The sequence below is a fragment of the Thamnophis sirtalis genome, unplaced genomic scaffold (assembly GCF_051295495.1).
Source record: "Thamnophis sirtalis isolate CommonGarterSnake01/CBP01778 unplaced genomic scaffold, rThaSir2_p1.2 scaffold_4, whole genome shotgun sequence".
Classification (NCBI taxonomy): Eukaryota; Metazoa; Chordata; class Lepidosauria; order Squamata; family Natricidae; genus Thamnophis; species Thamnophis sirtalis.
The window spans coordinates 118377549-118392680 of record NW_028261384.1 but is presented as its reverse complement, the minus strand read 5'-3'; the positions used below and the strand labels follow the sequence as shown (position 1 = coordinate 118392680).

General features: G+C 42.8%; 1 protein-coding gene across 1 annotated transcript in view; it reads left to right on the top strand.

The window, feature by feature from the left end:
• Positions 1 to 4610, top strand: part of PRKCG (protein kinase C gamma) — a 51820-nt gene extending 47210 nt beyond the window's left edge. The window contains exons 17-18 of the mRNA XM_087713895.1: positions 1581 to 1721; positions 2459 to 4610. Coding sequence (XP_087570021.1) covers positions 1581 to 1721; positions 2459 to 2710 — 393 coding nt within the window. The 3' untranslated portion in view covers positions 2711 to 4610. The remainder of the gene's footprint in view (positions 1 to 1580; positions 1722 to 2458) is intronic.
• Positions 4611 to 15132: the final 10522 nt, after the last annotated feature.

Genomic DNA, 15132 nt, shown 5'->3' with positions numbered 1-15132 from the left:
GCAACCATTCTTCATATGTTTTAGCCTCCAGTCCCCTAATCATCTTTGTTGCTCTTCTCTGCACTCTTTCTAGAGACTCCACATCTTTTTTACATCATGGCGACCAAAACTGAATGCAGTATTCCAAGTGGTACCAAGGCATTATAAAGTGGTATTAACACCTCACATGATCTTGATTCTATCCCTCTGTTTATGTAGCCTAGAACTGTGTTGGTTTTTTTGGCAGCTGCTGCACACTGCTGGCTCATATTTAAATGGTTGTCCACTAGGACTCCAAGATTCCTCTCACAGTTACTACTATTGAGCAAGGTACCACATATACTGTACCTGTGCATTTTGTTTTTCTTCCCTAAATGTAAACCTTCCTTTTATGAGTCCCTTTCTCTTCCTGTTATGCAGCTGCAGGCTATATTCCCTCTTATCTGATAATTTCCTAGGCAGCTTTTCTTCTAGCTTCTATGTCCCAAGGTCACTCCTACACACCATTACATATCCACCATTACATATATATACAGGAACCATTTCTAAGATGTACGGTTTTGCAGGAAAGGGACAATTGATACAAGATTCACCAGGGGTGTCAAGATGTATTGAACTTCCATTTGAATAATTCTCAACATCATGTCCAACACCTCTGGCCTATATTGAGGAATGCTGAACTGATGGATTGTCTTTTGAAAATAATTTGGCCTTTGAAATTTATATGGATTAGTTCCCTGCTTGGTTTTCAAACCAAAAGGCAATCCTGGTTTACATTAAACACTGGCAGGGGAAAATCAGTACAGTGGGAAGCAGTTAAGTATTTATTTCATCTCTTTTCCCCATGGGTGTTCCTCTGCTTCCATGTGTGGATGTGGGAACTCTTGTTTGTGTCTCCTTCTGTTTTGCCAGAGTGTCAGAGCAAGTATCGGATGCCCAGGCAATTGGTTCTTTTGGATCCAGAGACAGTAAGCACACACCAGTGAATAAAGGGATTTTTAAGCTTTATTATTAGCTCAAGCAAACAGATTTAAAAGCGTAATGTAAAAAGCATACATAGCAAGCATAATGATACCCAAATTTCTTACAGGCTGTGAGGAGCTCCTGAACAATGACAGCAGAGATGTCCTAAAGTGCCCAATTTCCACAGTACCCAATGCTAGGCTTTGTGCTAAAGCCCCCAACAACCCCAAAGTTTTTTTTTTTTTTAAATACCAAAACCTGACACCACAACTTCATGGCCCTGCTATGATGATGATGAGACTGCAGGACCTTACGCTGACTGTGTGGCACATGCCTCTGGGATGGGAATTAAAAGTGAGAGGCTTTGACAGTAAGAAAAGCTTTACAGCTTGGCGAAGATTCCCCTCTCCTCCTTTATTCAGTAGCAAGAGTAAAAAAAAACCAAACAGGTTAGCTCAGAAAGAGTTCTAAACTTCTAGACTTTTCTTAATATGATGGATAAACCAAAATACGTCACTAAACTCCTTGAAATAACATTGATCTTCTGCTTTGCCACTATATCTTCCCACCTAGTGCCAGATTGGATTAGATTCCTTCAAGTAAGATGCAGGACTAGCAAAGTTTTCTCTGTTCCTTAGTTCTTGACTAAACATCCCCTGAAGCGCCTGGGGTCAGGACCAGAAGGGGAACGGGATATTCGGGAGCATGGATTTTTCCGCTGGATGGACTGGGAGAAACTGGAACAGCTGGAAATTGCTCCACCTTTCATACCTAAGCCTGTGAGTAGCTATTGGTTGCCGAATGACAGGCTCATCAATTATTCTCCAAATATATTATTCTGCTATCCGCCATTTTTTTAGAATAAAAAAGAGAGGAATCACAAAGGAAGGTTACACAGGCAGTCCTCAACTTACAACCAATTTCCATTGCTAAACAAGGCAGTTGTCAAGTGAGTTGCATCTGATTTTGTGACCTTTTTTGCCACGGTTGTTAAATGAATCACTGCAGTTATTAAGTGAATCACGAGGTTGCTAAACAAATCTATCTTTTCTCTTTGACTTTGTTTGTTGGAAACCGGCTGGGAAGGTTGCAAATGGCAATTGTATTTGCAAAATATAAAATACATGCCAGGTGCCAAACGATCAGATTTTGATCACATGATCGCGGGGAATGCTTCAGTGATTGTAAGTCACTTTTTAAAAAGTGGTGCTGTAACTTGGAACAACTGCTAAACAAATGATTGTAAGTTGAGGACTACCTGTATGAGTTCATCTGGACAAGGAACTCTTTGCAGGAGCTGGTTTGTTTTTTTCCTTCCTCAAAAGCTACAAGTATAAAATTTAGAATGTGTGTTCATCACTAATTTCATAAATATCATTAGGTAGTTTAAGTCTTAGCTAGTAAACGAAGAAAGAAATGGTTGTATTAACAGACTGAAAAATAACTCTTTTTCTTCCCAATTTCTTCCCTCAATCTCTTTGGTCCTTTTCTTTTTCTCTTTCTACATCTGCTCCAGTGTGGCCGGAGTGGCGAAAACTTTGACAAGTTCTTTACACGGGCACCACCAGCACTGACACCCCCAGACCAGCTGGTTATGGCAAGCCTCGATCAGAGTGAATTCCAAGGATTTACCTACATCAACCCTGACTTCGTGCATCCATCAACCTTGCGGCAGGGAAGCCTCTCCCCAACTGCCATGCCTCTCTCCCCAACCGGCATGCCTCTCTCCCCAGCAGGAATGATCCCTTCTCCTACCTCTTTAGTGTGAGAGTGACCTGTAATCACCTAAAATCCCCATATTAAACCTTGGCTGTTGGACTCTGTTCCTAAGAGCAGGAGTCCAAGTTGAAACCCAATCCTAACTCTGATCCCCAGAAATATTTTGTTAATTGCATTCTCTGGTGTGTTGTTTCCCTCTTTATTTCCCTCCCTTAGGTGCAATCAAACTGGTGAGGTTAAGAATGAAAAAATGCATGCACACACACATACACACACAAAAAAGCATGAAAACACACACACACACACACACACACACACACACACACACACACACACAAAGATAGATAGAGAGAGAGATACAAATACTCAGTCCACAGTTCCCCAACCTTTCCGGCTTTGCAGGTTGGTGGGGAGGGGAGGGTTCTTTGTGAGTGGCGGGTATGCGCTCACTCACTGCTTGGACAAGTGCGGATGCACTGCTCTTTCCTGCCACTTCTGCAGCCAGATTCCAAACATCTCAAGGCCCAGTAGTAGACTGTGGCCCAGGGTTTGGGGACCTCTGACTCAGATGCATGTCCACACACGGAGTCTATATAGATCAGGGGTGTCAAACTCAAGGTCCAGGGCGCGGATCCAGCCCGCTTGATGCTTATATCTGACTCAAGTGGCTGCCCTGGAAACAGCTCAATTTTTGCTGGCAGAGGGTTGCAGGAAGCTGTTGCAGTTAAAAACAGAGCTCAGGAGGGTCATGGGCAGCCCTCCAGCCCTCTGTTTTCACTGGCAGAGGGTTGCAGGAGGCCATCACAGCCAAAAATGGAGCTTGGGAGCCTGTTTTCTCTGGCAGAGGGTTCAGGCCACCACCTGCATCCCTGACACGAGTGATGTTGAACTGGCTACACCAATCCTGGCCACCCCCTCCCCCACCCCCAAGGTCAAACAACCCTCATGCAACCCTCAGTGAAATAGAGTTTGACACCCCTGATAGATAGATAGATAGATAGATAGATAGATTGATAGATGATAGATAGATAGATAGATAGATAGATAGATAGATAGATAGATAGATAGATATAGATATATTAGCTGATAACATGGCATTGCCCAGGTATTTATATGGAGAAAATGTCCGACCAAACATAATTTCTAATGTTGGATTTTCCCAGATGGAGCCCCCCTGTGGAGTACTATGAAGCTGTTGCCATGGCAACTCCACTGTGCTGTACAGTAGGCGCCATTTTATGGCAGTACATTAGAAGTCATTTCAAGGCACAACAGGCTGTATATCTTAACAAAACACACACCCCGAAAGGTGTTAGGGGTGTCTTAACCCACAGTATTTGTCTCCAGAGAGTAAGTCATCTGTGTACCAGGTTTGGTTGAAATTGTTCGAGGTGTTCCAGAGTTATGCTGGAACACACACACACACACACACACACACACACACACACACACACACACAGAGCCAGATTTATATATATATAAATGATATACATATAATATATATAAAATAGCTACATCAAGAGAAAGAAAGTTTTAGAGCGTAGATAAGAGAGAAATTACTCTTGTTACAATCATCCTTTGGCATGTCCTGAAATTTGATCAAGGTTATCCTCTCATATCAGACTACCGATGTGAGGAATTTTGTAAAAATTGTTTCTGCCTTGTACTCTTTTCACTGGAGTTCAGCTTCTCTGTGTTTTTGTGATGTTCCTTCAAATGATGTAGGTCGGGGATTTGACTGAAAATAGCGAATGAAAGAGTAGAAGAAGGTCCTCTTAATTTCTCCTAGGTAGTTAGGGTACCGGATGACTCATCTGGTTAGAAATGGTTAAACCATGGATTACCCAGCTAATTTCATGCCATGCGTATTTTGTATAAAAAATAACTGGCCAAAGGATAACGACTGTATTTTGTGAGAGGGGTATTCTAAAATTTAATTCGGAGTTATCCAGATTATACTTTCTGCTCTTATTTCAGGACTATAAAATGGCTGCCAAGCTTTAGAAAATATCCTGATTGATAATGCAGCAAAATGACAACTGTATAGTAAAATGTAGTTGTGCAATGAAAACGATCTAAATATGAAGCGCACACTGAATCACTTAACTGTACCTGAAGCTGCAAATGCTATGGCATGGAATTATGCTATGGCATGGATTTATTAAATTGGAGAACTTCACATTTAACAGAGCCACCATAAACCTGGATATGTAACAAATGGAGAAAGAACAATCTCAGAATGCTACATTTATATAGAAAGTGTTCTGGGGGAGAGAACTTGCTCTAGTTGCTGCCATTGTAGTGTGTAGAGGAGATATTTCTTCACAGGCTTAAAACACGGACTCTCCTGCACTTCTTTAGATATGTCAAAACTGTAGTTCCAGAGGTCCCAATTTTAGCACATCTGCAGGATGCCAGGTTGGAAAACCACATCTCAAAGGATATCTAGTTTAAGTGATTCTGAGTTACTCCCTTGAAATGCTTTTTAAATTGGGAAGCTATCAAGGAAGAATGACTGCCTTCTCTCTCCATTAATTAGTGGTTAAAATAATTCTTAATATTCATTTCAATTAATATCCATTTGCAAATTGTAATCTTCAGCTTCACCTCCATGGTGCTTTCTCTAGTCTTATCTGCTACAGTGGAATATTAATTATACTTGATGTATTTGTCTTCTTAAAACCTTGATTCCTTGCACCTCACACGTTGTTAGTAGATTTTCCTTCCCAAAATCTTGTAAAAACCTCACCAGTCCTTATCCCTCCTAGGCATTGCACCAGTGTTTTCCAATCTTGATAGGCTAGGAAATTTTGGAAGTTGAAGTCTATACATCTTTAAATTGTCATAGTTGAGAAATGCTTTATCACATTGTATATGGCACAATCTCCTGGGCATTACCATATTTGTCGGAGTATAAGATGCACTGGACTACAAGACACATCTTTTGGGACTCCTGAACTCTTCGTGCATCTTGTTTTTGACCTGAACCCTCTGTTTGGTTTTTTGCCAAAAGTGCTTGTTTTTGGCCTGCAGAGTGCTTCTGGTGGCCGTGGTGGGCAAAAACGGGCTGGGGGAGGCCAAAAACAACTTTCTTATTTTCCTCCTCTAAATCTAGGTGTGTCTTATAGTCTGGTGCATTTTGTAGTCCGCTGCATTATATAGTCCAAAAATAGGGTAAGGGCCAGGAGATTGTGCCACATACAATGTGATGCAGCATTTCTCAATTATGACAATGAGGGTGCGGGAGGCCAAAAACGGGCTCATTTTTGGTGAACATGGGATGTGTGGAGCACTGCAGTGTGCTTCAGGGGGGCAAACATGATGCATGGAGGGTTCGGGAGGCCGAAAACGCCCATATTCAGTCTATAAGATGCACTGAAATTTTCACCCACTTTTAAGGTGGGGGGAAATGTGCATCTTATACTCCAAAAAATATGGTAACTTGCCAACGTTAACTCCTTCCTCTGACATGGTTTCCCATCGCCAACTCAATAGCTGTAAATCTTGAAAGAGAGCAATGATAATGGCAAATTTGGTATTAGATTTTGGGTAAGTTGTCTGTCTTCTTCCACAGAACAGCATGTTGAGATGGAAACTCTTCTCTTTCCTGCATTGATTATTATATAATGAATTGATTTATATGTATATAATGAATATGTGTACCTTCCATGTTTCCATCTTTCTAAAGGGACATCCATCTCTTCCAAGCTACACCTGACTGTCTTTTTACAGCTTTAAAACTGAGGTATGGTAAACTGAGATCTTACTCTCTATCCTGAGAGTATCACTAATGAACGGAATGTAAACATCCCCTTGTGATTCTTCCCAATTACTTTTTTGATGCAGAAAAAAAAATCTTGGTATTTATTTAGCTGATGATAGAACTCTATTGAAAACTAAATTTTTCCTGCTGTGGCCTGCGTCAGCTACTGAATTGTCATGAAATGGCACATTGAAAGTGCAATGTTTATTCACACCCTTGAAATGTTTACTCATATGAATTTGTGCTACAGATGAAAGAGAACTGAATTTAGTTGGCAGGTGGGGTGAGGTAAAAGGATGACTTATTCTGCTGACAGTGGGACCAATTTAGGAAAGACGAAATATTAAGATGTTTATTCCTCTCATACCCTAAAAGCAATTTCTTGCCATTTTTTTTTCTCTCCTTTATATTCAGTTGATAGCAATGTTCTGCATACTGGTCTACAATTTTGTGGGGGCCTCTCCCCCCTTCTTCCTCATTGCTAATTGAGGGAAAGTGTTGTAGACCAATACAACTGAAGCTTGGTAGACTTTCATGTTTCCCCCCCTCTGCAGACAGAATATTTTGAAAATATATAGAATTCCAATATATTGAACTAGTTGTTGCCTATCTGCATCTTAGGCCAATAATGTTATAGGAAAGAGCAATTTGCACAAGTATCTAAGGTAGCCCATAGATAGAGCAGAAGGTTGTAGAATTCAGAGTTCTGGTTTTATGAACAGTGAACGAGGTCTAGAGCAGGGGTGGGGAACTATAGCCCTTTTATGATCTATGGAGTTCAACTGGTTGGCTCAATTGCTGGCTCAGGAATTCTGGGAGTTGAAGTCCACAGATCATAAAGGGGCCATAGTTCCCCACCCCTGCTCTAGAGAATGGCAATTTGTTCTTTCCCAAATATTTCTACAGTTCTTTCCTTCAATTCTTACAATGCATAAGTCTTCCATCAGTTTCCTGCCTCGTTTTTTCCCCCCCCTCTTCTAATTACCCGGCCTTTCCCCATCACAGCCACCACCAATTTGGGGATAACAGCACCACATGACTCCTATTTTCCCTTTGGCTTGTGATTCTTTGTAGCCAGTATCATAATCGAATGGACTCACTTATGCATTTCAACATAAAAGATATTTATCCAATCTTCAGCTTGTGTTTGTTTTTCTGTCAATAGCTTGAGTGGTAAGAGACTACAGATTTTGGGTGGTGGCTGATAATGCTGAGAACATTACTTTCAAGCAATGGCTTCAATTGGATAATTTTAGACTGTAGACCTAAAGGTCCTGCAGGAATTCTGCCCTTTTGATGGTAACAGCCATTTATCCTGGCTTTTAATGCTGGCTGTAGAACATTCAAGCATACACACAGGGCACTTCTACAGGGTGCCTCTACCCCGTTCTTTAATCCGTGCCCCACCTCTGGAGTGCCATAATGTTTCTGCTTAGCAGCTGAGCCCATTTATTTCCAGCTCAGCAGTCATGCCTCCAAATTTACAGTGAGTTTAGTTTTCCAGCTGAAACGTTATAGCTCTGCAGTGCTGGTGGGGGGTGTTTTTTTCCCCATTGGCATGAGTGAACCTGACTGCTTATCAGAAGGTCACAAAAATGGATCACATGACCCCTGGACACTGCAATCATAAATATGAACCAGTTGCCAAGCATCCAATTTCTGATCATGTGATCATGGGGATGCCTCAATGGTTGTGTGAAAAAGTCGTAAGTATACAAAAACAGTGGGAAGGGACTTTGGAAGTTATCTAATCCAACCTCCTATTCAAGCAGAAGACCCTACACCATTTGTGACAAGCGGCTATCCTCTTGAAAGCCTCCAGGGACCACTGTTATCATGTCGCCCTTGATCCTTCTCTTCACTAGACTAGCTATGCCCAGTTCCTGCAACTATTCTTCATATGTTTTACTCTCCAGGCCCCTAACCATTTTTGTTCCTCTCCTTCAGGTTCTTTCCAAAGCTTCTTTTTTTTATAATGTGGTGACCCAAACTGGATGTAGTATTCCAGGTGTCACCTTACTGCCGTTGTAATTTTAAACAGTCACCAAACAAATGGTGGTAAGTTAAGGGCTACCTGTATTTTTTCCCTAAGGTTTCTTTTAAAATAGAAGCCACCCACAGCCCAAATGAATGGTTGAAACTAAAGGACAACCTGCACTGGATTTTCATGGCTGCTGAGGGGGAAGAAAATTATATCTCGAAAATTATCCCTTGGAAGTCTTAGAAATGCTTCTGACGGTTTGGGTATGAAGAAAAGGTTTTGAAAAAAAGACCTCTGCCTTCATTAACAAATTGTTAATGGGCTAGAGACTGAATCCCAAGATACTCTCACCCTGCTTTAAGAAGAACCCTCTTTAGGAAGAGATTGGAGAACCATATGACAACTGAACATAGGCACCAAAGACAAATTCTTTCTGTGTCCAATCACACTTGGCCAATAAAGAATTTATTCCATTCCTTTGTCTAAAATGGTATGGGGTTTCCTGCTTGAGCAGGGGGCTTGACTAGAAGTCCTCCAAAGTCCTTTCCAACTCTTGTCATTCTGTTATTCTGCTCTCCCCATCAGTATTTTAACAACAAATGAGAGCTGCCACAGCCATTACTGGGTTCAAAGCAAGGCTCTTAATGTATTTTAAAGCATTTTCAAGGGAGAAGGGCAGCCAGCCATACGTCTGACTGAATATAGCCCAATATAAACGGGTTTTAATATCATCCCAGGCTCCATTTTCTTCCTTTCCTAGGGTACCTTGTTTTGAGTCAGTATACAATACAAATTTTTATATATAAAAGGCAAGTACCACTCATCACAAAATCTCCAGAAAGGTAAAGCCTACAAACTTAAAATTTGGCACATATGTTCCTCTTGGCTTCTAAGTGCTCGCTAAGAAAGGATTTTTCGAAATTACCATCAGCTCATTAGTATTATACTGTAATTAACACACACTGATGCTAAGGAGTTCCATTCTCCCTCCCCATCTGAAAAGAACTCTGTTCCAACTGCCAGTTGCCTCACATTCCGTTACCTCAGTTCAAACTGGCAGACGTTCCATTCCTTCACTCAGGATCAGTCTGAGTCTACGCCTTCCACACGGGGAAATTCAGCAGGTTTTGACAGGTTCTGGAGAACCGGTAGCGAAAATTTTGAATAGTTTGGAAAACCAGCAAATACTACCTCTGGCTGGCCCCAGAGTGGGGTGGGAATGGAGATTTTGCAATATCCTTCTCCTGCTATGCTCACCAACCCACGCCAATCAGAACTGGGAGTAAAAAAAATTGAATTTCTCCACTGCTTCCACCTATGGAACTGCTTCCGGACTCAAGGCGACGGAAGCGATATTGCCTTATATGTTTCAATCACTGACCACTACTGATGGTCAGTGGATTATGAACCAAATTTCTCCTGCATTGCCCGATCACATAGTTTAATTGTGAAGCAGGGGTATCCAGCTACTAGTAATATTTACGGATAGTCCTAGACCTGTGATGGCGGACCTTTGGCACATGTGCCACAGTTGGCATGTGGAGCCATAACTGTGGACATATGAGCTCAGCTTCGGTGCACATATGCGTGCCAGGCAGCTGATTTTGGGCCTTCTGGGACCAACAGAAGTCAGGAAACAGGCCTCCGGAGAGTGTGGGAGGCCGTTTTGGCCTCCCTGGGCTCCTAGAATGGCTTTGGAGCCTGGGGAGAGCAAAAAACTGGTCTTCCCTGTCTGACCAGAAACAGGCCATTTCTGGCTTCCAGAGGGCCTCCAGGGTGTGGGGAGCGCTGTTTTCGCCCTCCCCGGGCTCCTAGAAAGGCTCTGGAGCCTGGGGAGAGTGAAAAACGAGCCTTCAGGTCTGATCGTAAGTCGAGAAATGGGCCGTTTCTGGCCAAGGAGAGCCTCTGGGGGATGGGGAAGGCCATTTTCACCCTCCCCAGGCTCCTAGAAAGGCTCTGGACCCTGGGGAGAGTGAATAACGGGCCTTCTGGTGTGACCGGAAGTCAGCAAATGGGCCATTTCTGGCCTCCAGAGGGGTGGGGAAGGCTGTTTTTGCTGTAGAGAGTTTTCTGGGGAGAGCAAAAAATGGGTCCACCATGCCATCATGTGCCAAAAGCGGGGGAGCATGGGGGGGAATCGCATGCCCATGTGCGGGGGATGAGCGCATAGAATTATGGGTGTGGGCATGCACATAACCCCTCCCCCCACGCTCCCCACGCTTTTGGCACGTGATGGCAAAAAGGTTCGCCATCACTGTCCTAGATTTAATAATCATTCATTTATCAACTGTGGGATCCTTGTTTGCCATCGGTTCTCTGAGCCCATCAAGCTCAAAGAGCTCCTAGGACCCCACAGTTCAACCCTGAGATACATATTCTCTTCTATCACATTTAACAATGATTCATAGTTACAAGGGGATTGGAAAAAAATGACAACTGATCCTCACACTTATGAGTGTTGCAGCTCCCCTTAGATCACATGGTCAAAGTTTGGGTGTTTGGCTCTGGGCAACTGGCATGTATTCACAATGATTGCAGCATTGTTAAAAGCAAAGTCAATGAAGAAAGTCATATTTGCTTAATGACCACATGAGTCACTTAACAACTGTGGCCCAAGGGTCATAAAATTGGGCATGGCTCACTGAACAACACCTTTACCTAATAATAGAAACTAGCCGATAACCCGTCATTTATTTAAAGGGGAGAAATGTCCGGACCAAACGTAATTTCTAATGCTGAATTTTACCCCTTACCAGAGGGAGCCCCCTGGTGGAGTACTGTGAAGCCATTATCATGGCAGCTCCACTGCGCTGTATAGTAGAATCCATTTTAAGGCACAATAGGCTGTATCTTAACAAAACCCGCACTCTGAGGGGTTTTAGGGTATCATACCACCACATTATTCCAGAGAGTAAGTCATCTGTGTACCAAGTTTGGTTGAAATTGCTCAAGGCGTTCCAGAATTATGCTGGAACGAACACACACACACACACACACACACAGATTACAATTTGGGTGGGCATCATGTCTAGTTAGTTATGCCAAGGACACTACAGGATATTCTTACTGGTGGAATGCTAGATTGCCATCTTTATTCTGTGAATAAGACTGCCGTATGGCATAATAAATGCTTGGTATGCCTCTGGAAAACAATTGAAAAAAGGAAATCCAAAGCAGAAAAAACTGTTTGATTTTATAGTTTCTAGTGATTTTGGAGGTTGAAATCCAGGACCTTTTATTTTTTTCTTAAACTCTTGAACAAAATATATATAGTTCACATTAGTCAGAAATGGAATTCTTTCTTACCTGGAACAGATGTAATTAGGGCTTATGAACACTAGAGAGCACTGCAGGATAAAAAGCAGTATTCCATCCCCTCCCCCCCCTTATTTGGGAAGAATTAATTCCTTTGGGGTTTTTCCAACTCTGGAAAGACCAGCTTTCAGAACATCTGTATAACAGAGAACAAACAGGTGAGGATTTTCCTGCACTCTGGAAAGACTGAATTTCTGGCATTTGTACAAGATATGTAACCATACAAGAATAGCCAGGGGAAGAGAACAGCTCTTTTCAAGAATCGTTCCCCTCAAACATATATTTATGTATTGTGGGTTTTTATCTTAGCTTGGAAGGGTCAGGACATTGAAGAAGACAAAACAACAACAAACACAACAGACAAAAAGAGCTCAGAAGGACTCTTGATCCTAGGTTAAGTTGGCCCCCATGTAGTGCTGAGAGATGTTGAGCCAGCATGTGAAGAGCTGAGATTCACTACCATATGCCCATAACTGCCATTTCTTTACAGCATTTTCAGCATTTGATGCTGAACATCCTCTGAATCATTCCACTTATAGCCATAACTATAAGAGTAAAGTTGAGAAGAGAAATGAGAGTTGTGGGATTCAATTTTTTTTTACTACCAGTTTGGTGGGCATGGCTTGGTGGGCATTGTGTAGCTTGGTGGGTATGGCTTGGCATGGCAGCAGAAGGATACTGCAAAATCCCCATTCCCTCCCCAGTCCTGGGAGAAGGATATTGCAAAATCCCTATTCCCTCCCCAATCCTTGGAGAAGGATACTGTAAAATCCCCATTCCCTCCCTACCCCACTAACCTGCTTTCCAGCTCCATTCTCCTGTGCAGGGCAACAGAAGAAGACCCAGCCAATTAGCTGGGACTCGGGAGGCAGCAAACAGATGGGGGCGGAGTCAGTCAGAGGTGGTAGTTTTAAATTTCTGGGCATTTATATCTCGCAGGACCTCTCATGGACCATGAATGCTAACATGCTCGTGAAGAAGGCACTTCTGTCCTTCTGTGCATTTCTCAGGAAGAGGAACTTCCTGAGAATGCTAAGGAAGATAAATCTATCTCAGCATCTACTTCTGTCCTACTATCGCAGCACTACTGACAGTGTCCTGACATAACGGCATTCTTGCGTGGTATGGGAGCAGCTCTGCAGCAGACAAAAAAGCTCTACAGAGAATCATTAAAACTGCTCAGAATATCACCTGGCTCCAGCTACCAGCCCTGGATGACAACTTCGCATCTCGCTGTTTGACGAAGTTGCATAATATTCTCAGAGACTCTTCCCATCCTGCTTACAATCTTTTTAGACTGTTGCCTTCTGGCAGAAGATACAGAACAATTAAAACTAGAACCACACATCTTCCGAATGGCTTTTATCCCAGAGCTATAATTGCACTCAGCAATGAACTAAAGGGCCACCATCAGTGAGCTTTGGACAGCACTACTTGGTGTGTTGTGTGGATGCTTGGGTGGTTAGGGGCAGGGATTTTTTTTGGTGGGTGGGTGGGTGTGTTTGAAGATTGTTATGTGTGTTGGGCCTGGTCTCTGGGTGTTATGTGAATTTTGTTGTATGTGTATACTGTATATATGTGTACAATGACAATAAAGTAAAGTCAGTATGTATTTGCTGGTTCTCCGAACTACTCAAAATTTCTGCTACCGGTCAGAACTGGCTGAATACCACTTCTATTGTAGAGTTCTGTAGAGTTGTGTTATTGGGCCTCCTCACCCAACCAGGCTGCTTATCCTTTCATGATATAATGTTACAAATCTCCAACCCGTATGCAGATTTTTGTTTGGACAGGTACTTGGGAGTACAATTATATATTGCATCACTGGGTGAAAAAATGAACAACTATATGTGGCCACCAAAGCTAGCCTCTGCCTTGTAACCACAATAACTGGAAATTGTTGACCCAATGTCATGCCATTTTGAGGCAGGGAGTATGGGAGAACCATATTGTAACCTCCAGAATAGGTTTTAAAAAGTTTCTGAGGTCCCTGAAGGTCCCATTCTCTTTTTTTAAAAGCATTGACCTCCTTCTATGAAATATGATCAATTATAGTTAGTCCTTGACTTACTGTAATTGAGCTGGAATTGCAGTCAGGATTGCTGTCATTTAGTGGGTAACCATGTGACCAATTCTAATTTTATGATTTTTTTTCCTAGTGGTCATAAAGTTAACACTGCAGTTGTTAAGTGAACACCATGGTTGCTAAGCGAATCATTGGGTATTTTTTGTGCTGGAAACTGGAAGGAAACACTGGAAAACAGGTAAAAAATGACAAAAATCATGGTCATATGACTGCAGGATTCTGCAAATGGCCATAAAGGTTAGTGGGTTGCCAAGCACCAACAATGTGATCATGTGACCATGGAAATGGATGTGGCTATCAGAACTTTGAAATCAAGTTGTAAGTACCTGGGAGTGGGGCAAGCAGGGTGAAATTCAGCAGGTTCTGGAGAACAGGTAGTGGAAATTTTGAGTAGTTTGGAGAACTGGCAAATACCACCTCTGACTGGCCCCAGAGTGGGGAGGGAATGGGGATTTTGCAATATCCTTCCCCTGGATTGGGGTGTGAATGGAGATTTTGCAGTATCCTTCCCCTGCCACGCCCACCAAACAACACCCATAGAACTGGTAGCAAAAAATATTGAATTTCACCATTGGGGGAAAGGTAAGCAAATTGTCATTAAACAAAGACTACCCATAACCAGATGGCATGGGTTCCTCTTTACTTGATGTTCAAATAGATAACAAACTCTGGGATACTTTACTTAGGATTTTTGCACTGAGTAGGGATGAGCTTGATAGCCTCAGTTTGGCCCTTCCCTTTTTGGTATTTTTATTTTGGTATTTATTAATATTTGTATGCCGCCCTTTTCCCTGGGGGGACTCAGGGCGGCTCACAGTTCAGAAGGAGGGGGGGACAAACCAAGTTACATATAGGACAGTACTTGGTTAAAAAACACAACATTCATACTATTCGGGTACGGTGAGGTCTTTAGCCCCAGGCTTGTCGGGACAGCCAGGTTTTTAAGGGCTATGCGGAAGGTCTGGAGGGTGGTGAGGGTACGAATCTCCACGGGGAGTTCGTTCCATAGGGTCGGAGCTGCCACAGAGAAGGCTCTCCTCCGCGTGGTTGCCAGTCGACATTGACTGGCTGATGGAACTCGGAGGAGGCCTAATCTGTGGGATCTAATTGGTCGAGTGGAGGTAATTGGCAGTAGGCGGTCTCTCAAGTACCCAGATCCAATACCATGAAGGGCTTTGTAGGTGACAACTAGCACCTTGAAGCATACCCGGAGATCAACAGGCAGCCAGTGCAGCTCGCGGAGGATAGGTGTTACGTGGGTGAAACGAGGTGCACCCACAATCGCTCGCGCGGCCGCATTCTGGACTAGCTGAAGTCGCCGAATAC